The sequence below is a fragment of the Rana temporaria genome, chromosome 12, assembly GCF_905171775.1.
Source record: "Rana temporaria chromosome 12, aRanTem1.1, whole genome shotgun sequence".
Lineage (NCBI taxonomy): Eukaryota > Metazoa > Chordata > Amphibia > Anura > Ranidae > Rana > Rana temporaria.
This window is the reverse complement of record NC_053500.1, coordinates 138,616,878-138,642,271: the sequence shown is the minus strand read 5'-3', so window position 1 is coordinate 138,642,271 and position 25,394 is coordinate 138,616,878. Positions and strand designations below refer to the sequence as shown.

Here is a 25,394-nt window from a genome sequence, read left to right as displayed (position 1 = left end):
ACATAAAAAATAAAACTCCTTTACGGACATTGGGCAGAAGTGACGTTTGATGTCGATTCCGCCCCTCCAATTGCTATGGAGTCGAGCAGGGGGGGGGGGGGGGGGGGGGGTCATCTTTCCCTCACTCAACAGCCAGGCTGTGAAAGGAGCAGACGCAATAGTCTCTACCCCTACCGGACGGCTCCGGTAAGCGGCAGAGATGACTGGAGCGCCCATAAAAGTAATCTTGCAGGGAATCCGCCGCTGAGACCACTTTTATCTGAAAGCTGACCGCCTGCTGAAGAAGAGGAGACCCGGATTATGGCAGCTAGGTGCTAGAACAACGGCATATAATGTCAAATTAGCGACGAATATCCACGGTGGGCGGTCTAGAAGTGGTTAGTACAGGGTTCGACAAAATCCGGGCGCCCGGGCGCAATTGCGACTAGAATTAGCGACCTGGCGCCCCCGGGGGCTGCAGAAGGCCGCGGCCTCAATTACCGGCCGGCGCGGCCTGACGCGATCGCGCATCGGGGAGGTGGGGGCGCACGGAGACACAGGATACCCCATCCTGTGTCTCAGTGCGCCCCCACCTCGCCGGACAGTAATTGAGACTACGACTTTGAGGCCTTCTTCAGGCCTGAGCTTCCTTCTGTGATCTGGCGCCATCATGTGGTGGCCGTTGGCATGACAAGTAAACCAGCTAATTCTAATGGAGCTTTCCCAGTGTTTTCACTGCCATCTCCTTCCCTCTAATTAGAACCCCCACACATTATATATATTTTTTATCCTAACACCCTAGAGAATAAAATGGCGATCGTTGCAATACTTTCTGCCACACCGTATTTGCACAGCGGTCTTACAAGCGCACTTTTTTGGGGAAAAAAAATACACTTTTTTTCATTTAAAAAAATAAGACAACAGTAAAGTTATCACAATTTTTTTTATATTATGAAAGATAATGTTACGCCGAGTAAATTGATACTCAACATGTCACGCTTCAAAATTGCATCCGCTCGTGGAATGCCAACAAACTTTTACCCTTTAAAATCTTCATAGGCGACGTTTAAAGAAAATTCTACAAGTTGCATGTTTTGAGTTACAGAGGAGGACTAGAGCTAGAATTATTGCTCTTGCTCTAACGATCGCGGTGATACCTCACGTGTGTGGTTTAAATACCGTTTACATATGTGGGCGCTACTGTCGTATGCGTTCCGTTCTGCGCGCAAGCTTGGCGGGACAGGGCGCATTTTCTGTCTCCTAACTTTTTTAGCTGGCTCCTAGATTCCAAGAAAATTTGTCAAACCCTGGGTTAGAATACACAATTCAAAGATCACTGGGGGGAGGGGAGACTGAGGAAATGCCTCCTCAGTCTGATCACTGGGGGGAGGGGAGACTGAGGAAATGCCTCCTCAGTCTGATCACTGGGGGGAGGTGAGACTGAGGAAACAAAGTTACAATGTATTATAATGATAAATCTCATCGGATTCCTTTGATAAGAGGGGGTTGGGCCTGGTGAGGACGATTGTTTCTCTCCTCGGTTATACAACCAGAATAGATTCAGAATATCTGTGACACGCGGAGGCTCCGGAGTGGGGGAGGGGGCGCTGCCTGCGCTGTACATGACCTGATTTCATGGCGGTGCGTTACACGGGAGCGCTGCGTTGGGATCGGCGGGGCGGATCGGGTGATCGAAGGCACTACAGCGCCTTCAATAATTGATCAGCAGCCAGGCCCATTATCTTCCCTCCACGGCTGCAGACGCTCGCTCTGGAACAGAAGGGGGGGATGTGGATTCTGCATTAACCCCGTGTTTGCCGCGCCCTTCGCCGTTCCTCGCTAAAAACAAAAACGCGGGTCCTCACGATACCTACCAGCCTATTGTGTGAACCTAAAGGGGCGGAACCGAGCGACAGCTAAATCCACATTGGAAGTTTTATAGAGGAACAAACAAACGCACAATAGCGGGCGAACGTTATGTGTAGCTGAACACGCACGCCATTGGTGCGAATGGACCCCAACATTAAAGAGTAACCCCACTTTTGTTAAAAAAAGAAACCCCTCCCCCTCCTCTGGGTGATCTCTGTACATTGCAGGGATTGTAACAAACTTTGTAGCAGATTCCGATCTTTTGTTATTCTGAAGAAATAGCCGTTTTTTTCTCTGTGAATGGGAGTGACTTTATAATCGTCAATCAGCTGCTGCACCTGCAGGGTACTAAGGAGGAAAGTGGCAGGGTCTGCATCCCTGTAGATGTGATTTCCCTTTGGAAGTCTCTCACGAAAAAGGGACATTTTTGTTGCAGGGGATGCCCAAAATCCGACTTAGTATCTTAGTGCAGACTTCTGGGAAAATCAGTCAGCCAATCACACAAGCAGGAAACGTCATTTCTGGGGGGGGGTTCTGTATACCATCTGTGTAGAGAGCGCCTCCCGGTGGTCATATTGTATTTCTGGGGGGCGTTCTGTATACCATCTGTGTATAAAGCACCTCCCGGGGGTCATATTGTATTTCTGGGGGGCGTTCTGTATACCATCTGTATATAAAGCGCCTCCAGGTGGCCATATTGTATTTCTGGGGGGCGTTCTGTATACCATCTGTGTACGAAGCACCTCCAGGTGACCATATTGGATGTTAAAGAAAATTACAGTGGCTGCTGATGGAAAAGGAAAGGGAATTTCGGTGCTCACTGGCAAGGGTGCTCTTGGGCTCGGTGGTAACTGGTAAGGGTATTTCTTGGGTTGGTGGTCACTGGCAAGGGTGCTCTTGGGTCGGTGATCACTGGCAAGGGTGCTCTTGGGTCGGTGGTCACTGGCAAGGGTGCTCTTGGGTCGGTGATCACTGGTAAGGGTGCTCTTGGGTCGGTGCTCACTGGTAAGGGTGCTCTTGGGTCGGTGCTCACTGGTAAGGGTGCTCTTGGGTCGGTGCTCACTGGTAAGGGTGCTCTTGGGTTGGTGCTCACTGGTAAGGGTGCTCTTGGGTCGGTGCTCACTGGTAAGGGTGCTCTTGGGTTGGTGCTCACTGGTAAGGGTGCTCTTGGGTTGGTGCTCACTGGTAAGGGTGCTCTTGGGTCGGTGGTCACTGGTAAGGGTGCTCTTGGGTCGGTGGTAACTGGTAAGGGTGCTCTTGGGTTGGTCGTCACTGCTAAGGGTTCTCTTGGGTTGGTCGTCACTGCTAAGGGTTCTCTTGGGTTAATGGTCACTAGGGTAAGGGTACTCTTGGGTTGGTCAGCGGGGAGGGTTCTCCTAGGTTGGTGGTCAGCGAGGAGGGTTCTCTTGGTTTGGAGGTCACTGGTAAGGGTTCTCCTAGGTTGGTGACCAGTGATAAGAGTTCCTTAGGTTGGTGGCCAGTGGTGAGGGTTTTACTACAGTAGGTTGGTGGCCAGTGAGCAGAGCTCTCTTAGGGGGGTGGCCAGTGGTGAGAACCTCTCCTCCCTAACTCATGTTGGGGATCAGTGGTGAGGGTTTTTCTAAGTTAGTGGCCAGTGATGAGAGGTCCCTTAGGTTGGTGGTCAATGGTGAGCGCTCCCTTGATGTTGGTAGAACTATGCCACGGTTGGGTGGAAGATCACTCAGCCCTGTATAGCTGGATGTTGGTAGGTCCACAACATGAGCCTCAGGTGCCCAGGAATTAATCAAACTCATCGGCACTTCGATCAAAAACTAGTAGGTAAGGTTGAATAAAGACACCAGTCCATCCTGTGTGTATGAGTTTTTATCAATAGTAAATCAAATATCCCTGTATGTTGTGATTGTTAAGATGGCCATCTAAATAATTATACGTCAAAATAAAAAAAACACACACACACAGCTCATAGAAAATGCCACACAGACTTCAATTTTGAAAAGGTATCACATGGCGATTTTGGGTGTGCGGGGGTTAATCCCAACACACAGCACCCGGCCCGGGACTGCGGCACTTCTACATTATATTTCATCGCTGAAACCGACAATCCAGGTCAGAGCGGAGTACAAGCCGCCTGCAACAAAGACGCGATTTATAATACATGTTACAGAAGGCGGCCTCCTGTCATACCTCCAATCAGAACAAAGACAAATATCGTCTCTGCGCTGGAAGAAAACAACCGACCACAAAATTCCCCAGATTTCCCTGCGACAGTCGAAGGTTTCACTTCTTAAAGAGTAACTCCGCTTGTGTAGAGGGAAAAAAAAACCACAACCCTCCCCTCTGGGTGATCTATGGACATTGCCGGGGGTGTAACAAGGGGGTAAACTTACTAAAGGCAAATAGGCCGTGCACTTTTCAAGTGTAATTCCTCCAGAGCTTAGTAAATGAGGCAACGCTTCTTTCTATAGCGCAGGCGGAAAGTGGTTCAAATACTTTTGTACACAACGCGTATTTACAGAAGTACTGCCATATACAGCGAAGAGCCCCACAGCAATTACAGATCCAGAACGATCCCCTTTCTGACCTCTGCCGTGTATCGCCTTCCAGTCTATTCTACCAACAGGAGCTCCACCTGGACTGTAGAGGAGATCCTCTGGAAGGTCATATGAAGAGCAGGCCGGGGTCTCGGAGCTCCCTGTAGATATGGAGGAGTCTCTCTGCGGCTGTTCTGGAGATAATTTCCTCATCTACATTCAGACGCTCCTTCAAGGTCCTCAGTTCTTTCAGTAATGGCTGAACACAGAGAAGGACAGAAAGAGACATCAGAAACTTCAATATTAGGAGCATCTCTCCTTTGTCTAAATTGTCCCATGCAGAGCAGAAGAATGTCAAACTTAAAGCGGAACTTTATCTTTCCATCTATTAAATCTTCTGCCCTTGTTGTTTTAACTATGGATAGTAAAACATTTGTTTCTGCCAGTAAATCCCTTATACAGTCCACTTCCTGTTTCCCTACACAGCCCACTTCCCGTTTCCCTACACAGCCCACTTCCCGTTTCCCTACACAGCCCACTTCCTGTTTCCTTAGACAGCCCACTTCCCGTTTCCTTAGACAGCCCACTTCCCGTTTCCTTAGACAGCCCACTTCCCGTTTCCTTAGACAGCCCACTTCCCGTTTCCTTAGACAGCCCACTTCCCGTTTCCTTAGACAGCTAACTTCCCGCTTCCTTAGACAGCCCACTTCCCGCTTCCTTAGACAGCCCACTTCCCGCTTCCTTAGACAGCCCACTTCCCGCTTCCTTAGACAGCCCACTTCCCGCTTCCTTAGACAGCCCACTTCCCCGCTTCCTTAGACAGCCCACTTCCCCGCTTCCTTAGACAGCCCACTTCCCCGCTTCCTTAGACAGCCCACTTCCCGTTTCCTTAGACAGCCCACTTCCCGTTTCCTTATACAGCCCACTTCCCGTTTCCTTATACAGCCCACTTCCCGTTTCCTTATACAGCCCACTTCCCGTTTCCTTATACAGCCCACTTCCTGTCTGGTCATTACCCTAGGCTTATGACATCATGCACGGCTCTCTCACTCTCAATCTCGTAAGGCGCGTACACGCGGCCAGGCCATCCGATGAGAACGGTCCGAAGGACCGTTTTCATCGGTTAACCGATGAAGCAGACTGATGGTCTGATGTGCCTACACACCATCAGTTCAAAAACCGATCGAGTCCAACGTGGTGACGTAAAACACAATGACGTGCAGAGAAAAAGTTCAATGCTTCCAAGCATGCGTCGACTTGATTCTGAGCATGCGCGGGTTGGGAACCGATGCTTTTGCGTACTAACCATCGGTTTTGACCTATCGGTTAGGCGTCCATCGGTTGAATTTTATAGCAAGTTCTAAATTTTTGGACCGAAAGAATAACGGACCGATGGGGCCCACACGGTCGGTTTGGACCAATGAAACTGAACTTCAGTCCGTTTTCATCGGTTTGGTCCGATCGTGTGTACAGGGCCTGAGAGTTTGCCAGGAAGGGAGAGGGGATGAGTCAAAAGAGGGCCAATAAGAGCTGCAGAGCTGGAGGTGTGCCTCCGTGTAAATCCAGGAAGTGAACAGGCAGAAGCTTCAGCTGCCCACAGTTAAAATGGCTGCAGCCAGACTCGGCGGAGGGAGATTTCTGCAGCATATTTGGCAAGTACAGAATCACAGTATATGTAAAATAATATGCAAAGTGGTTGGAGGGAAGCTTCAGAATGGCAAAGATGGTTTTTTATTACAAATTATGTGAGCGGACTGCAGTTTCTCTTTAAGTCTGTAATGGACCTTAGAGTGCTGCTCAGAGCTAAGAGATGAGCGGATTCCCTCTGATCCCCAGAGAAAGGGATATAGGGGTGCCGGCATTTGTGTTCACCTATCCTCCAGCGATGAATGCATTGTCTATTAAAGGAGCCGCACTCCCACCCCAACCAGTGTGGATGTGGAACAGCCTCAAACAGCTCTCCTTCACAAGCCACCACCGACGCGTTTCGTCCCCACAAACCATGCCCCTCATAGAAGAGGGCGTGGCTTGTGAAGAAGAGCGGTGTGAGGCCGTTTCATATCCACAACTATTGGGTAGCATTACACCTCAACCTCACCACATACCTCCTGAGCCATAAACTGCTGCTGGATCTTCCCCAAATCCAAGTCCGGGGTGTGACCGCCATTTTGGTTCTGCTGAAGCAAGCTCTAGGGAGTAAAATTAGAAGTCACGTTAAACTCTGTTATCATGGTTTTTATACTTCCCATCATATATCTACAACACTAAGATCCCTTTCACACTGGCAGCGCCCGGCCGTTAAAGCACTGCTCGTTTTTTGCGTCTCGTTTTTTGCGTCGTTTTACGTCCACTAGAGGGGCGCCTTTTCCCCCAAAAAATGTATTACAGTGGAACCTCGGATTAAGAGTAACTTGGTTTGAGTGTTTTGATTTGCAAGCAATTTTTTCTTTAAATCCTGACTTATTTTGCGAGTGTTGACTCGCAAGGCGAGCAGAATTCAAGCTAAATAGGCCTGCAGTACCTCATTTGGCCTGAGTCCGCATTCAGTATTGCATCCCATTGAAGTCAATGCGGAACTAATTATTTTAGTTTCCATTGACTTCAATGGAAAAACTTGCTTTGATATGCAAGTACTTTGGATTACGAGCGTTCTCCTGGAGCGGATTATGCTCGTAATCCGAGGTTCAACTATATATATATATATACATATATATACATATATATATATATATATATATATATATATATATATATATATATATATATATATATATACATATACATATACACACACACACACACACACACACACACACACACACACACACACACACACACATATATATATATGTGTGTGTGTGTGTATTAGAAAGTCCAGTTTTACTGCACTTTCGAAGCGCCTCCAGGTGGCAGGAAATTATAGCGGCTGCAGATTGAATAAACATTCAATTACAATATGACTTGGGTAGCAATTGTATACACTACATCAGGGCTCAAAATTTCAAGTCCTGAGCTACTAGCCAGGCCTCAAGGATTACTCGCCACTAGTTGCCCCACCCAACCCCTACCATGCCCCGCCCCTAATTCCCTAAAAAATATTAACTTTATCCGTGTCCACCAATGCCGCCTGCCCGTGTCCACCAATGCAGCCTGTGCCGAGCAATGCAGCCCGTGCCCACCACGCAGCCTGTGTCCAATGCAGCCCGTGCCCACCATGCAGCCTGTGTCCAATGCAGCCCGTGCCCACCATGCAGCCTGTGTCCAATGCAGCCCGTGCCCACCACGCAGCCTGTGTCCAATGCAGCCCGTGCCCGCCCAATGCAGATTGTGTCCAATGCAGCCCGTGTCCCACCATGCAGCCTACCTGTGGAAGAGAAGAGAGCCGTCGGCTGGATGATCAGAGCAGGGAACATCACAGCTTTCATTTCAATAGCGGTGTGTTCCCCTGCGGCGCGCTGTCACATAAGCCCCTCCTCTTGTCCGGGTAACTTTGATACAGGTCACCTGTCCTAGGATTGGACGGTGATCTGTCTATCAAAGTCCCGGAAAAAGAGGAGGGGCTTATGTGACGGCGTGGGGAACACACAGCTTTTGAAATGAAAGCGGTGATGTTCCCTGCTCTGATCATCCAGCCGGCGGTTCTCCTCTCTTCCCCTCTGATGGGCGGTGCTCACCCCCCCCCCCCCCCCTTCGTTGCTCCCAGGCAGCCCTTCTCGCCAGCCTTCAAAATCCACTCGCAAAATGCAAGTGGAGGTCCCTTTTCAAGTTACTGTATCTATGGTCAGCTTAAGCCGGCCTATAGGAAGGATCACGGATTGCCCCAAGGCAACAAAGATGTCACCCGGCCTCCATTAGACTGGCTGAACCTTTTAGAAGTATGTCACCAATATTGGGGATTGATCCGTATCAATACCTGGAAATGGCTGATCACTGCCAAGTGTAGTGCAGCCACAACATGTAAATGGGAGCTGAGGATCTGAATCTCAATGGCGGGGACACTTCCTGCTGCAGCCACATCCGACACCGATATCTATAGGAAAAAGAAAGCACAGAGTTTAAAAGGAAGCCAAGAAATACAATCACCTCTGCGCCCCGAACCCCCCCCCTCAGGCCCCCCTCCTTCAGTCTTGCCCGACTCCTCTCCATGACTCTGTCTGATTTCACTGCACACTGTGAGCTTCTCACAATGCAGGCATCACCCCGATACCATTCTTTAGAGTGGACGATTAGCTTTAATTTGTAATAACAAATGATGCGGCTCAGCAGCCACTTGGCTGTTATTACAAGCATCGGGAGGGGATGCATCCCCCCCCCCCTCCCCTGCACCGCTGGCCTTTCCCTTCCCACCGAGAGGCCAGAGCAAAAAATAGTAAGGAACCGTATTTTCCAGTGTATAAGACGACCTTTTGGATGCAAAAAAATGCATCCAAAGTCGGGGGTTGTCTTATACGCCGGATCTGTCTCCGTCAGGCTGCGGACATCCATGTTTCAGGCTGCGGGCATCCATGATTTAAAAGCCGCGCCTCCTCCTCAGACTGTTCCGTGATAGGCGGAACACTCATTTTCCCAGCAGGGCCTCTATTTAGCGTTCCGCCTATCACGGATGCCTTCTCATCCTCGGACGAGAGGACGTCCGTGATAGGCGGAACACTGAACAGAGGCCCCGCTGGGAAAATTAGTGTTTCGCCTATCACGGAACAGTCTGAGGAGGAGGCGCGGCTTTTGAATCATGGATGCCCGCAGCCTGAAACATGGATGTCCGCAGCAAAAAAAAAAAGGTAGGGAGATCGTCTTGGCCGGCACAGCGGAGGCATGTAATGGCACAGTGGGGGCATGTAATGGCACAGTGGGGGCATGTAATGGCACGGCACAGGGGGGGCATGTAATGGCACGGCACAGGGGGGGCATGTAATGGCACGGCACAGTGGGGGCATGTAATGGCACGGCACAGTGGGGGCATGTAATGGCACGGCACAGTGGGGGCATGTAATGGCACGGCACAGTGGGGGCATGTAATGGCACGGCACAGGGGGGGCATGTAATGGCACGGCACAGTGGGGGCATGTAATGGCACGGCACAGTGGGGGCATGTAATGGCACGGCACAGTGGGGGCATGTAATGGCACGGCACAGTGAGATTTGAAAAATGCCTGTTTGTCAGCGGTTGTTCCGGCTACCCCTCAGCTTCCCGATAGACTTGAAGAAAGGGGGTAGTCTTATACCGCGAGTATATCCCAAAACCAACATTTTTCCTGGAAAAATAGGGGGTCGCCTTATACGCTGGCAAATACGGTATTCAAAAACGCAGATCTTGATGTTTTGAATACCTTCAAGTGCAGAGGAGGGGTTTGGGGTCTTAAAGACCCCCAATCCCTTCATAAAGAGGACCTGTCACTGTCTATTACTGTCACAATGGATGTTTACATTCCTTGTGACAGCAATAAACAGTGATAAAAATAAAAGTAAAAAAGTGTAAAAATTGTAATTTTAAGTGCAGCGAGATAAATCGGCTATCGGTCTGAGAGGTGGCCGAAATATCGGTATCGTATCGGCACCGAAAAAACGATATCGGTCATTCCATAAAGTCGAGTGCAGGAAAAATGCAGCATGTTCACAGTGACTTATTGCTAGCGGTTATAGATGCTGGCAATAATTGAATCCTAAAAATCCTGACCACGCTGGTTGTACCCAAGTCAATTGATGGATTAACTTGGGTACATTCAGCCTACCCATACATGGTTCCAATCTCAGCTGGTCCCTGCCAAGTTTCTAACCGCCTATTGCTGGCTTTACATTCAGTTCTGCTACCTGCATATCCCTGTTCTACACCAAACGGTACTATCACACAGGTGCTCTGGGATCGCAGTGCTGGGGGGGGGGGGGTTTCCTGCACTCACCTCTTGTACCTGCAGGCTGAAATCCTTCCCATCTGGGGTGACACCTTGCACCTCCGCCAGGCTCTGCTCCTTCACTGTGTCCATAGACAGCAGCCAGTGCAGTACAGCCAAACACAGGGGGCTTCCTGGAAGAAGGAAAGAAAGCTCTATTTGTGAAAGAAAAAAAAAAAGACGCCAATTTTGTTTGGGAGCCACGTCGCACGACCGCGCAATTGTCAGTTAAAGCGACAAAAAGTGGCCCGGCCATCTGGCAGCCAAATCCTCCGAGGCTGACTTAAATCAAATCCACCCTGTCACATGATCAGGAGGCCACCCTACCGGCTCCCGACCATAAACAGTGACGGGGAGCGGTCAGTGACAGTAAAGTCACTGTGCTGGGGAAAAAAGACTGAGCACACTACCCAAGCTCAGAACAGTATACACTAGGGGGGCGGCCGATATATCGTTTTTTTTTTTTTTTTAAACGGCATCGGCCGATTATTGCGTGAAAACAGGCCGATTGTGAGGGATGAAGGATCAGAAGCAGGGGCGTGCTGGGTGTAAATCCTCCCCCCCTGGCCGCCCACCGTCTATACTAAACGGCTATTACGGCCGCTGTTTGCTGATTTTTTTTTTTTCTTCCCCCAAGTCTGCAGCTGCGGCCGCCGATTGGCTGTTACTGGCCGCACTGCATTCTGGGGTTTGTAGTGTGGAGGCGGGGCGCGCAGCACGTCAGGGGACAGATGGAGCTCACCTTGGCCAGGCGAGGGGACGGAACAGAGCCAAGCGCTCTGCTTGTGGGCACTGACATTATGAATGACATTCTTGAGCTGTACTGTGGGCACTGAGCTGCTATACTGTGGGCACTGAGGAGCTCTGTACTGTGGGCACTGAGGAGCTCTGTACTGGTGGGCACTGAGGAGCTCTGTACTGGTGGGCACTGAGGAGCTCTGTACTGGTGGGCACTGAGGAGCTCTGTACTGGTGGGCACTGAGGAGCTCTGTACTGGTGGGCACTGAGGAGCTCTGTACTGGTGGGCACTGAGGAGCTCTGTACTGGTGGGCACTGAGGAGCTCTGTACTGGTGGGCACTGAGGAGCTCTGTACTGGTGGGCACTGAGGAGCTCTGTACTGGTGGGCACTGAGGAGCTCTGTACTGGTGGGCATTAGTGAGATGCACTGGTGGGCACTGATAAGGTGGCACTGTTGGACACTAATGGACACTAATAGACTGCACTGATGTTGCACTGGTGGGCACTAATGGATACTGATAGGCTGCACACCACCTCTCCACCCTAAACAATAACCTCCTCCCCACCCTAGATTTGCTGAGATGAAGGAAAATAAATAAAATCGTCCTAAAATATCGGCCGCAAAAATCGGCCACATATATCGGCCATCGGCCGCCCCCAATTTCTAAATATCGGGCTCGGCCAGAGAAAAACCCATATCGGTCGACCTCTAGTATACACACACACACACACATATTTATTATATATATATATATATATATATATATATATATATATATATATATATATATATATATATATATATATATATATATATAGCACATTAGAGCTCACCGCCATGCTGCCACATAAAATTAAACATGTATGTTTAACCCCTTAAGAAAGAAAAAAAAAAAAAAAACGCTCCTTCTGCGCACCAGACTTTCCATTCTGCAAGGCTTGGGCCAACAAGGAGGCAGATATTTGAAGCCGAGCTTTTAGCGGTGCTGAATTGCCGTCTCCTTGGGTATCGGTCGCTGCGGAGCGCTCATCCTTTATTCCCGCAGAGGACGCCTTGATAAAGACTCGGGCCACATCCTCCGGCATCGTATGAAGCGACTCAGGATGGCTTATTTGGGGACCAAATCGCAGACACCGCAGCAAGTCCACGCTGTGTCCCCATAGAGGTATACAGACCCCATGCCGGGCCGGCGAAGGATCCGCAGACAGACCGGAGTCCCTTATCAGTCCCTCTAAATGATAAAATAAAGTGAAGGTGATGTCTATGGGGAAATGCAGACTGCGGTAGGTGTGTGCGGGTAGAGGGAAGGTCCGCTCCGTCCTCTCTCCGGGTTTTAGTGATGTAAGAGGAAAAGAATAGGAGGTGTCAGAGCTGATCAGGACGCACAGAGTCCACCCTCCCTCCAGAACACAGTCCGTCCCGTTCTCCAGGGTGCAGGACACAGCCATACAATCCGTCTGCAGCATCCTGGTCCACCGTGTCTTCACATCACACCGCAAGGGACTGCTCCTCCAATCACAGGACAGAAGCTGGCGGCTGAGTGACATCACCTGGTTCAGCTTCTGTAAAGCCCGGCTCTTCTCACCGACTGACGACTTCAGCCGGGATACCCTGCAGGGGAAAAAAAAACAGGGTACAACCTTACAAGATGGGAAAAAACCCAGCGAAAGGTCCTATTGGCAGACGAATGTCGCATACACACGATTCCGATCGTGTGTGGGCCCCATCGGACTTTTTTCCGTCGGTGTTTAGAAATGGAACAGGTTTTAATTTTTTCCGATGGAAAAAACAAACAAAAAAACTATAGGAAATTCCTATCGTCTGTGTGCAACGCCGACAGAGAAAAAAAAACCTGTGCATGCTCAGTTGACGCATGCTCGGAAGCATTGAACTTAATTTTTCTCAGCTCGTCGTAGTGTTTTACGTCACCGCGTGTTGGACAGTCGGAATTTGGTCTGACAGGGTGTATGCAAGACAAGCTTGAACGGAATTCGACGGAAAATTCCGTCGGATTTTAGGCCATCGGAAATTCCGATCGTGTGTACGGGGCATAAGACTTGTGCTACCAACACTCACACCTCCGGAAGAAACAACGAGGCAACATGTAAGCCTCCTCAGCGCTGACCGTGTCGGGCTGCGGGAGCTTCGTTCTAAGGCAAGTATTTTATAATGTGTTAGTATGTGATGCATACTAGCACATTGTCTTGCAGGTTTGTTGTTTCAGCAGTGTACTACCGCTTTAACTTGAAGCGATGTCATAAATCGACGTTCTAAAAAGTTCACTATCAACTTTATCTTGACAGAAGCTCGCCTGGGAGTCCCAATAACAAACTGCTCACCTGTCAGACACCGAGCCGATCCCAGACAGCAGCTCTTTAATCCGCAGTCCGGTGTTGTCACCACCTGGTCCAGGCCTCTGACCGCCATGTCCTTTCTGATTGAACTTGCGCAGCATGAGGCGCCCCCTGCTGGACAGCAGAACCAGACCTGTACCTGTCAGGAGAAAGTTATAAAACTCTGCGATTACGGGATTTTTAAGGGCGACAACTACTTTTTTTTTTTAAAAGGTTGTAGTTCTGTAGACCCCCAATTAAAGTAAAACTCTCTCAATCAACATGAACGCTGTAATCCTTATGCAGCTAGCATCTTAGGAGTTCTTATCCAGAGACATTGCATGCTTCTTCTGCAATAAAGAGCCTGCGCGCTCGCCATGTGTGACAGCTGAACTTCAGTTCCACTTTAAGTCTAGGGATAGCGGAAAAGGCTTTTTCCCCTCACTCCCCTGGTTGCCATGGACCCATGCAATCTTCACATACAAATGTAGGACTATTGGGGGTGCGCTGTGTGTGATGACATCAGCAGGACCGCCATCAGGAATTATGGGGCGCCTTACACAGCTTCAGGCATGAGCCCCCTGGAGCAGAGAAGGGGGGGGTTAAATTGAGGAGTGGGGGGGGGGCGTGAATTGAGAAATATATATATATATATATATATATATATATATATATATATATATATATATATATATATATATATATATATAGGGAGGGGTAGCCATCCAGGGCCCTGGGCCCTTTAATAAAAACAAAAAAATGTTTATATATATATATATATATATATATATATATATATATATATATATATATAAAAAAGGGGGGGTCCCGCGATCGGTCCCCGGAGCTGAAGAACGGGGAGAGCTGTGTGTAAACACGGCTTCCCCGTTCTTCACTGTGGCGCCGTCATAGATCGTGTGTTCCCCAATATAGGGAATCACAATCGATGACGTCACACCTACAGCCACACCCCCCTACAGTTAGAAACACCAATGAGGTCACACATAACCCCTTCAGTGCCCCCTTGTGGTTAACTCCCAAACTGCAATTGTCCTCTTTACAGTAAACAATGCATTTTTAATGCATTTTTTGCTGTGAAAAGGACAATGGTCCCAAAAATGTGTCAAAATTGTCCAAAGTGTCCGCCATAATGTCGCAGTCACGAGAAAAAAATAAAATAAAAAAAAACGCTGTTAGTAGTAAAAAAAAAATATATATATATAAATTAATAAAAATGTAATAAAACTATCCCCTATTTTGTAAATGCTATAAATTTGTCGCAAAACCAACCGATAAACGCTTATTGCGATTTTTTTCCAAAAATATGTAGGATACATATCGGCCTAAACTGAGGAAAAAATAAATGTTTATATATATTTTTGGGGGATATTTATTATAGCAAAAAGTAAAAAAAATATTGCATTTTTTTCAAAATTGTCGCTCTATTTTTGTTTATAGCGCAAAAACTAAAAACCGCAGAGGTGATCAAATACCACCAAAAAAATCTCCATTTGTGGGAAAAAAAAGGACGCCAATTTTGTTTGGGAGCCACGTCGCACGACCGCGCAATTGTCAGTTAAAGCGACGCAGTGCCAAATCGCAAAAACCGGCTTGGGTCCTTTAGCTGCCTAAAGGTCCGGGTCTTAAGTGGTTAAACATCATGTTACCCAGGACTGGCTAGAATTGGATTTTAGTAGAAAAGCACCTAAAAACAGACCTACCATCAGAAGTGTGGATGTTCTCCGAGACGGTTGCAATCCTAGGAACATTGTGCCGGACAGACGAGACCACGGAACCCCTCGGGCCGTCCTCGGCCTTGGGAATGGTTATGGAGAAGAGGTCGGAGGGGTTGCTGTAAATGACAGCGGCTGTGGAATAGAAGGCACAGCACACAGGAGCATGCACGGGGTACTTCCTATATTCACAGGCTGCACCTTCCCCTTCCTCTCCAGACGTTACCGACACCAAGGAGCCCTTCTGTCCAATCAGCAGCACACAGTCGCAGGAAACGTTCTGAAAGCCTCCAATTGGCTGCTCAGTACCGCCATCGCGTGGTCCTGTCTTAGTTGCCCCGACAGAGACCACCGGCTGCTCCATGTGGTACAGAAGTTTCAGTGAGCTCCGATTTTCACCACAAGAACCGGAACTCTTCAATGGGAAGTAGGCCACCCGACCATCGGGGAAGCCGCAAAGGATTATGGGGGAATCGAGCATCGCCAGATCGACTCCAAACAATCGAGTGAACAACCGTGCTTCCAGGAGAAAGGCAGACGGGACCCCGTTCACTTTATCTTCTTTCCATAGAGACACACAACACAGGACGGGCTGCAAGGAAGGACTCGGCGTGACCGCCTTGCCGGATAGTGTCACCTCTCTGGTCGGCGACGGGTTCGGGTCTCCATAACCGAGGGATTTCCGGGGGAAGACTCTGACCTTCCATTCTTCTGACTGCTGTACGGCCAGGACCAGAACATCACCGGCCAGTGTGAAGGAGGAGGCACCGCCATCCCGCAAGCAGCAGAACCCGGGCCCAATATGGTGGACAGTCACCCCTCCTCTCTGTGATGTACAATCCGGTTCCTGCAACAACCTACAGAGATAAGAAAGGCCAAAAGGATTAAAGAACCACCCTGGATAACAAGAGACCAATCAGTAGGGTTTCACCGATACCGATACTATCAGATACCGAGCATTTGCCCAGTACCTGTATTCGAGCAAATGCTCCGACGCTTCACCCGATACCTGGACAGTCAGGGGTGATCGGTGCGGCGCTGGGGAGGAGTTACAATCACCGGTCTTCCTGTATAGATTTCAATAAAGCAGCTGTAAGCCGCTTCTCCTCCTCCTCCTCCTCTCCCTCCTGCAGCTTTATTGAACTCTATAGAGAGACCGGTGATTGTAACTCCTCCCCACCGCTGCACCGATCGTCTCCGACTGTCCCCCATATCCTCCTCCAGTCCCACTCCGTGCTCCTCGGTCCCCCTCCGCGCTCGATCTCTCAGGATGGAGGAGAGCGGAGGAAGGAGACGGTAAATATGTCATTTGCCGGCTCCTTCCTTTTCTGAATGAGTCAGTGATCGCTGTTCATTCATAACTGTGACTGAGCATCGTAAACCGTGTTTACGATGCTTCAGTTTATGAATGGAGAGAAGCCTCTGTCACCTCTCCGGTGCAGCTGAGGCTGCAGAGAAAAGGGACTGGGGATTCTGTGTCCTCAGTCCCTCAAAGGGGAGACATCAAGGGTCTGTTAAAAAGCCACCCCCAACAGGGCCAATTTAAAAAAGAAAAAAAAAGGAGATAAGGAAAAAAAGTTAAAAAAAAAAAAAAAAACACACACACGCACACACACACTGACACTGTCCACTCACAGCTGATCACGGATGTAAATGGAAACCGGTTATTGGCTGACAGCATGAGGAGGAGAGGAGAGCCGATCCAATAACCGTCTTCTCCAAAATGGACATCTACACCGTTAATCACGCGTTCTGTCAAAAAGTGCCCTCTATAGCGCAAAAATGCCCGCTTCGGCCTGCGCAGTACGGAGCGGCACAACAGCCGATTTCCCGATCAGCTGTTGTGACGGCGCATGCGCAGTGCGTCGGAGACAATAGCCAAGCGCTGAACGGTGCCAATCAGAAATGCACGGAAAGGCCCAAGGACAGTTCAGCTGACCTCGGCACGGTTCGTGAACGGAGTCTTTCCGAGGTCAGCCAAACTGTCCTCTGGCCTTTCCAACCGTCTGAGGCTCTCAGGTGCCCCCCGCCTCTGGCCGCATGCGGTATTGCATGCCATTGAAGTCAATGCGGAACAAATTATTTTCGTTTCCATTGACTTCAATAGGAAAACTCGCTTTGATATGCGAGTGCTTTGGATTACGAGCATTCTCCTGGAAAGAATTATGCTCGTAATCCGAGGTTCCACCAACTGAGGGAAACTGGTTATTAATATACACAATAGTACTCCTTTAGTACGGTTGGTACTCCAGGAGATGAAGCCAGACTTGTGAGAATGATGGTGATGTCGGGTGACTTACCGGCTCCCAGTCTCGTCCCATTCGAGGAGGAAGACTCCGCAGAGTGCGCAAAGTGCGTACAGCTGATGGTTCTCGCGGTCAGCTTGCATATGGGAGATTTTGGAAGGAAATAAATACACGGCCTGAAAAAAAAAAAAATTATATATATATATAACATCGTCCCGTCTCAATGCACACTGAACACGCCATTTGTTGAGAAGAAGCAAAATTTAAAGCTGAACACCAACCAGACATAAAATCTTCACATTAACCCCTTCCCGCTCCTTTAAGTCAGTGGTTCTCAACCTCAGTCCTCAAGTACCCCCAAGGGGCCGTGTTTTGGGAACTTCCCTTAGATCAAATAGCTCTTATCAATACCATGTCATTGAGATTGATTTAAAAGCAGCGGTGCAAAGTAAGGGAAAACCAGAAAACACGGCCCCCTTGGAGTTCCTTGAGGACTGAGGTTGAGAACCCCCGGCTTTTAAGGGGTTGTAAAGGTAAAAAAAAAAAAATGTCCTAAATAGCTTCATTTCCCTTAGTGCCGTCCTCCTTCACTTACCTCATCCTTCCATTTTGCTTTTAAATGTCATTATTTCTTCTGAGAAATCCTCACTTCCTGTTCCTCTGTCTGTAACTCCACACAGTAATGCAAGGCTTTCTCCCTGGTGTGGAGTGTCATGCTCGCCCCCTCCCTTGGACTACGGGAGAGTCAGGACGCCCACTAACACAAAGCTCCTTTCTCTATCTGCAACGTAGAGAGCGTCCTGACTCCCCTGTAGTCCAAGGGAGGGGGCGAGCACGACACTCCGCACCAGGGAGAAAGCCTTGCATTACTGTGTGGAGTTACAGACAGAAGAACAGTAAGTGAGGATTTCTCAGAAGAAATAAGGACATTTAAAAGCAAAATGGAAGGATGAGGTAAGTGAAGGAGGACGGCACTGAGGTAAAGGAAGATATTTAGGGAAAAAAAAAAATTGTACCTTTACAACCCCTTTAGGCCTCATTCGGGTCCGCCTGTCATGGACCTGAACGGTCGCTCCATGCATCGCTATGGAGCGTCGGATGTCAGCGGAGACATGTCCGCTGACATCCGACCCGATCCGCTAAAAACAGACGTATGGGGGCCACGTCCCCATCCGTCCATGCGGATCGGATAAGATCTGATGAAAACGGACTGTCTGTTTTCATCAGATCGCTCCATAGGGAGACAGCGGTGCCTGACAAGCCCCTCCCCGCTCAGTGAGCAGAGAGGAGCTTGTCATCCGTCGGCTCAGCGGAGATCTGCGGACAGATCTCCCGCTGAGCTGACGGGAGCAGGTGGACTCCGTAGCGACGGCGGAGTCCGCCTGTGTGAATGAGGCCTTAAGGCCCCTTGCACACTGGGGCGTTTTTCATGCGGTACAGCGCTAAAAATAGCGCTGCTATACCGCATGAAAAATCATGCCCTGTAGTGTTCAATGTGAAAGCCCGAAGGCTTTCACATTGAAGCGGTGCGCTAGCAGGAGCGCACCAAAAGTCCTGCTAGCCACATCTTTATCTTCATCTTTCTTGAAATCAATGGGAAAGCGCGGTAATACTGCCCGCAACGCGGGCAGTATTAACCCTTTTTCGGACGCTAGCGGGGGTTAAAACCTCACCGCTAGCGCCCGAATATCGCGGTAAACACGACGGTATAGCCGCGCTACAAATAGCGCGGCTATACCGTCACCGCGGCTCCACGCTGCAATGTGAAAGCAGCCTAAGGGTTCTAAAAGCCAAGAGGCATTGGGGTCATATGACAACGTCACATATGACGAAACGCGTCTGGAGTAGTGATGCAGTACTGGTGTCTATACAGCGATTTCCAGCATCTAGACCAGGGGTCTCAAACTGGCGACCCTCCAGCTGTTGCAAAACTACAAGTCCCATGAGGCATTGCAAGGCTGACAGATACAAGCATGACTCCCACGGGCAGAGGCATGATGGGACTTGTAGTTTTCGCAAAAGCTGAAGGGCCGCCAGTTTCAGACCCCCTGTTCTAGTGCGCCCCCCCACGGGACAATTTCCAGACCTGGAATTCAAATATAAAGAGACAGTCACATTCCTGACATATTGGGGGATCATTTACTAAAGCTGGAGCGCGCATAATCAGGCTCACTTCTGCAGAGCAGCCAATCAGCTTCCATTGCCAAAGCTTCATTGAAGAAGCTTAGAAGCCGATTGGTTCCTCTGCAGAGGCAAGCCTGATTTTGCACTCTTCAGCTTTAGTAAATAAACCCCTCGTTGTGTTCTAGAATCTCTCACCGTGATCGTCCTCCTCTCCAGGGAGAAGACATGGAGGAACTCGCTGCCTCCGCACACATAGAGATCGCTGCCCCAGGGGACAATGCGGCCTTTACCTCCGGGCACGCCGCCGGCCGGGCACTGCAACTGCGCCAACTGCTCCACCCCGGCCATCCTACGTCTTTATCAGGGTCTAAAGAGGGAAAAATAAAAAATAAATCGGGTCAATCAATTAGTTCTGAACCCAATCACTGAAATCTCATAGACCAGTGATGGTGAACCTTGGCACCCCCAGATGTTTTGGAACTACATTTCCCATGATGCTCAACGTAGTTGAGCATCATGGGAAATGTAGTTCCAAAACATCTGCGGGTGCCAAGGTTCGCCATCACTGTCATAGAAGCTTCAACACAATAAAAGTGGATGTAACCCCCGACTGGAGGAGGTGTGGTTTGCTCTGTGTGGCGTTTATTATAAACTATGGTCAGGTTATTAACCCCTTCAATACCGGGCTTTTATACCCACCTCCATACTGGGCTTTTATACCCACCTCCATACCAGGCTTTTATACCCACCTCCATACTTGGCCTATTCTGGCACTTCTCTCCTACATGTACAAATCCCTCATTCTTTTGCTAGAAAATTACGCAGAACCCCCAAACATCATACATGTTTTTTTTAGCAGACACCCTAGGGAATAAAACGACGGTCATTGCAACGTTTTATCTCGGACGGTATTTGCGCAATCATTTTTCAAACGCCTTTTTTTTTGGAAAAAAATTGTTTCATGAATTAAAGCGGGGGGTTCACCCTAAAAAAACATTTATTTTTTTCCTAGCATGCCATCAAGCATACTAGCGCGATCTACAGTACGCCTTTATTTTATTTTTTGGCGCCGTACTCACTGTTTACTGCCGTAATGAAGTTTCAGACTCCCCGCGGGGAATGGGCGTTCCTATGCACAGGGAAGATGATTGACGGCCGGCTATGGCGCGTCATGCTTCCCGAAGATAGCCGAAATAGGACTTGCCTCTTCACGGCGCCTGCGCAGTCAGCTCCGATGTCTGTGCGCAGGCGCCGTATAGCGTCGTGAAGAGGCAAGTCCTATTTCGGCTATCTTCGGGAAGCATGACGCGCCATAGCCGGCCGTCAATCATCTTCCCTGTGCATAGGAACGCCCATTCCCCGCGGGGAGTCTGAAACGTCATTACGGCAGTAAACTGAGTATGGCATAAAAAAAAAAAAAGAAAGGCATACTGTAGCTCACGCTAGTATGCTTGATGTTATCATAGAAACTTGTTTTTTAGGGTGAAACACCGCTTTAAAAAAAAAAAAATACAACAAAAACAGTAAAGTTAGCCCAATTTTTTTGAAAAATATGAAAGATGACGTTACGCCGAGTAAATAGATACCTAACAAGTCGCGCTTTAAAATTGCGCACGCTCATGGAATGGCGCCAAACTTTGGTACTTAAAAAATTTCCATAGGCAACGCTTTGATTTTTTTTTTACAGGTTGTCAGTTTAGATTTACAGAGGAGATCTAGTGCTAGAATTGTTGCTGGCGCTGTAACGCACGCGGCGATACCTCACATGTGTGATTTAAACGGCGTTTACATAGGTCGGTGGGACTTACGTGTGCGTTCGCTTCTGCGCGCGAGCTACCGGGGACAGGGGCGTTTTAATTTATTTTATTATTATTATTTTTTTTTTTACTTAATTATTTTATTACACTTTTTTTATACACTTTTATTCCTATTACAAGCAATGTAAACATCCCTTGTAATAGGAAATGTGTGTGACAGGTCCTCTTTATGGAGAGATGGGGGGGGGGTCAATAAGACCTTCCCCTCCCCCCACATCTCTCCTCCAGGCTGGAAAGCATAAGATCGGTGAAAAAGATTTCACCGATCTCATGATTAGTGTTGCTTACTAGCCGCGATCGTGGCTTTGTTTACTTACGGGTACCCGGGCGTGACGTCATCACATCGCGCCCGGGACTCCGACGGTAATAGAGATGACTGGTGACCATCTGGTCACCAGTCATCTCTATGCTTCCTGCCTGCGCCGGACTATTCTTTCTCCGGGTCCCCGATGGCACGGGAGAGTCCGGAGAAGCACCGGATGGCAGTGGGAGGGGGGATGTCCCCTCCCGCCGCCTATAAGAAGGGAGGAAAAATCTCCCAAATGGGGGTCACAGACAGGAAAAAAGGAAAGGAAGTCATGTGACCTGTACACCGGAAACAATTGAAACTACCACTAACCATTGACCCCCCTCTCTCCACCACACAGGTCACATGACCCCCCCCCCCTCTCTCCACCACACAGGTCACATGACCCCCCCTCTCTCCACCACACGGGTCACATGACCCCCCCCTCTCTCAACCACACAGGTCACATGACCCCCCCTCTCTCTCTCCACCACACGGGTCACATGACCCCCCCTCTCTCTCTCCACCACACGGGTCACATGACCCCCTTTCTCTCCACCACACAGGTCACATGACCCCCCCTCTCTCCACCACACAGGTCACATGACCCCCCTCTCTCCACCACACAGGTCACATGACCCCCCCTCTCTCCACCACACAGGTCACATGACTCCCCCCCTCTCCACCACACAGGTCACATGACCCCCCCTCTCTCCACCACACAGGTCACATGACCCCCCCTCTCTCCATCACACAGGTCACATGACCCCCCCTCTCTCCACCACACAGGTCACATGACCCCCCCTCTCTCCACCACACAGGTCACATGACCCCCCCTCTCTCCACCACACAGGTCACATGACCCCCCCTCTCTCCACCACACAGGTCACATGACCCCCCCTCTCTCTCTCCACCACACGGGTCACATGACCCCCCCTCTCTCTCTCCACCACACGGGTCACATGACCCCCTTTCTCTCCACCACACAGGTCACATGACCCCCCTCTCTCCACCACACAGGTCACATGACCCCCCCTCTCTCTCTCCACCACACGGGTCACATGACCCCCCCTCTCTCTCTCCACCACACGGGTCACATGACCCCCTTTCTCTCCACCACACAGGTCACATGACCCCCCTCTCTCCACCACACAGGTCACATGACCCCCCCTCTCTCCACCACACAGGTCACATGACCCCCCCCTCTCTCCACCACACAGGTCACATGACCCCCCCTCTCTCCACCACACAGGTCACATGACCCCCCCTCTCTCCATCACACAGGTCACATGACCCCCCCTCTCTCCATCACACAGGTCACATGACCCCCCCTCTCTCCACCACACAGGTCACATGACCCCCCCTCTCTCCACCACACAGGTCACATGACCCCCCCTCTCTCCATCACACAGGTCACATGACCCCCCTCTCTCTCCACCACACAGGTCACATGACCCCCTCTCTCTCCACCACACAGATCACATGACCCCCCCTCTCTCTCCACCACACAGATCACATGACCCCCCTCTCTCTCCACTACACAGGTCACATGACCCCCCCTCTCTCCACCACACAGGTCACATGACCCCCCTCTTTCCATCACACAGGTCACATGACCCCCCTCTCTCCACCACACAGGTCACATGACCCCCTCTCTCCCCATCACACAGGTCACATGACCCCCTCTCTCTCCATCACACAGGTCACATGACCCCCTCTCTCCCCACCACACAGGTCACATGACCCCCCCTCTCTCCATCACACAGGTCACATGACCCCCCCTCTCTCCATCACACAGGTCACATGACCCCCCCCTCTCTCCATCACACAGGTCACATGACCCCCCTCTCTCTCCACCACACAGGTCACATGACCCCCTCTCTCTCCACCACACAGGTCACATGACCCCCTCTCTCTCCATCACACAGGTCACATGACCCCCCCTCTCTCCATCACACAGGTCACATGACCCCCTCTCTCTCCACCACACAGGTCACATGACCCCCTCTCTCTCCATCACACAGGTCACATGACCCCCCCTCTCTCCATCACACAGGTCACATGACCCCCTCTCTCCCCACCACACAGGTCACATGACCCCCCCCCTCTTTCCATCACACAGGTCACATGACCCCCCCCTCTCTCTATCACACTGGTCACATGATACCATCTACTCTACAGTAGTCATCGGAAGGGTCCCTGTATGAACCTGAGAGGCCCGGCTCCCCTGTATGTTTGTAAGAGTAGCAAGGACCGGTGTATACTTACACAGACATCCACCGTTCTTCCCGCCTTCTCCATCCCGCCTCTTTTTTTTTATTCTTAACGCCGATTGGCCTAGCCGCCTGCCACTCCGCAGATCCGGCCGCTCACTGGGCGCTCTGTGTGAGACACGCCTCCTCTCCGAGGCCAGGCATGACGGGAGGTGTAGTCCATGTGACAGGTGATGGCGGCCCGAGCCAATAGGAGGCGGGACACGTGACTGGTGACGTAATACCCGCGCTGCTTGTGCTTGGTCTTTATTCAAAGTTGCAGAGAAAGTTTCATAGGGACACCTGGATGTGTACAAATCATTCCCCAGTGGAGCCCCCCCCCCTTACATCAGGTGTCCCCCATTGGAGCCCCTCCTTACATCAGGTGGAGCCCCCACCCCCTTACATCAGGTGTCCCTCAGTGGAGCCCCTTCTTAGTTCTTACATCAGGTGTCCCCCATTGGAGCCCCTCCTTACATCAGGTGGAGCCCCCACCCCCTTACATCAGGTGTCCCCCAGTGGAGCCCCCCCTTACATCAGGTGTCCCCCAGTGGAGCCCCCCCTTACATCAGGTGTCCCCCAGTGGAGCCCCCCCTTACATCAGGTGTCCCCCATTGGAGCCCCTCCTTACATCAGGTGAGCCCCCATTGGAGCCCCTCCTTACATCAGGTGTCTCCCATTGGAGCCCCTCCTTACATCAGGTGTCCCCCAGTGAAGCCCCTCCTTACATCAGGTGTCTCCCAGTGAAGCCCCTCCTTACATCAGGTGTCCCCCAGTGAAGCCCCTCCTTACATCAGGTGTCCCCCAGTGGAACCTCTTCTTACATCAGGTGTCCCCCAGTGAAGCCCCTCCTTACATCAGGTGTCCCCCAGTGGAACCTCTTCTTACATCAGGTGTCCCCCATTGGAGCCCCTCCTTACATCAGGTGTCCCCCATTGGAGCCCCTTCTTACATCAGGTGTCCTTCAGTGGAGCCCCTCCTTACATCAGGTGTCCCCCAGTGGAGCCCCTCCTTACATCAGGTGGAGCCCCCACCCCCTTACATCAGGTGTCCCCCACTGGAACCTCTCCTTACATCAGGTGTCCTTCAGTGGAGCCCCCCCCCCTTACATCAGGTGTCCCCCAGTGGAGCCCCTCCTTACATCAGGTGTCCCCCAGTGGAGCCCCTCCTTACATCAGGTGTCCCCCAGTAGAGCCCCTCCTTACATCAGGTGTCTCCCAGTGGAGCCCCTCCTTACATCAGGTGTCCCCCAGTGGAGCCCCTCCTTACATCAGGTGTCCCCCAGTGGAGCCCCTCCTTACATCAGGTGTCCCCCAGTGGAGCCCCTCCTTACATCAGATGTCCCCCATTGGAGCCCCTCCTTACATCAGGTGTCTCCCAGTGGAGCCCCTCCTTACATCAGGTGTCCCCCAGTGGAGCCCCTCCTTACATCAGGTGTCTCCCAGTGGAGCCCCTCCTTACACCAGGTGTCCTCCAGTGGAGCCCCCCTTTACATCAGATGTCCCCCAGTGGAACCTCTTCTTACATCAGATGTCCCCCAGTGGAACCTCTTCTTACATCAGATGTCCTCCAGTGGAGCCCCTTCTTACATCAGGTGTCCTCCAGTGGAGCCCC

The 25,394-nt window shown here is 50.4% G+C and overlaps 1 protein-coding gene across 2 annotated transcripts in view; it reads right to left on the bottom strand.

Moving 5' to 3' along the window:
* FAAP100 (FA core complex associated protein 100) overlaps positions 1-23,882 on the bottom strand; it is a 68,914-nt gene extending 45,032 nt beyond the window's left edge. Inside the window, exons 1-10 of one of the 2 annotated variants that reach the window (XM_040330951.1) lie at positions 23,797-23,882; positions 19,621-19,792; positions 17,356-17,477; positions 15,044-15,912; positions 13,329-13,482; positions 11,906-12,600; positions 10,259-10,383; positions 8,275-8,391; positions 6,467-6,550; positions 4,460-4,620 (exon numbers count right to left, since the gene is read on the bottom strand). In XM_040330951.1, coding sequence (XP_040186885.1) covers positions 4,489-4,620; positions 6,467-6,550; positions 8,275-8,391; positions 10,259-10,383; positions 11,906-12,600; positions 13,329-13,482; positions 15,044-15,912; positions 17,356-17,477; positions 19,621-19,773 — 2,451 coding nt within the window. In that variant the 5' untranslated portion in view covers positions 19,774-19,792; positions 23,797-23,882 and the 3' untranslated portion in view covers positions 4,460-4,488. Of the gene's footprint in view, positions 1-3,678; positions 4,621-6,466; positions 6,551-8,274; positions 8,392-10,258; positions 10,384-11,905; positions 12,601-13,328; positions 13,483-15,043; positions 15,913-17,355; positions 17,478-19,620; positions 19,793-23,796 lie in introns of those variants that run through there. The other variant, XM_040330950.1, reaches the window with a different exon arrangement.
* Between the last annotated feature and the right edge of the window lie 1,512 nt (positions 23,883-25,394).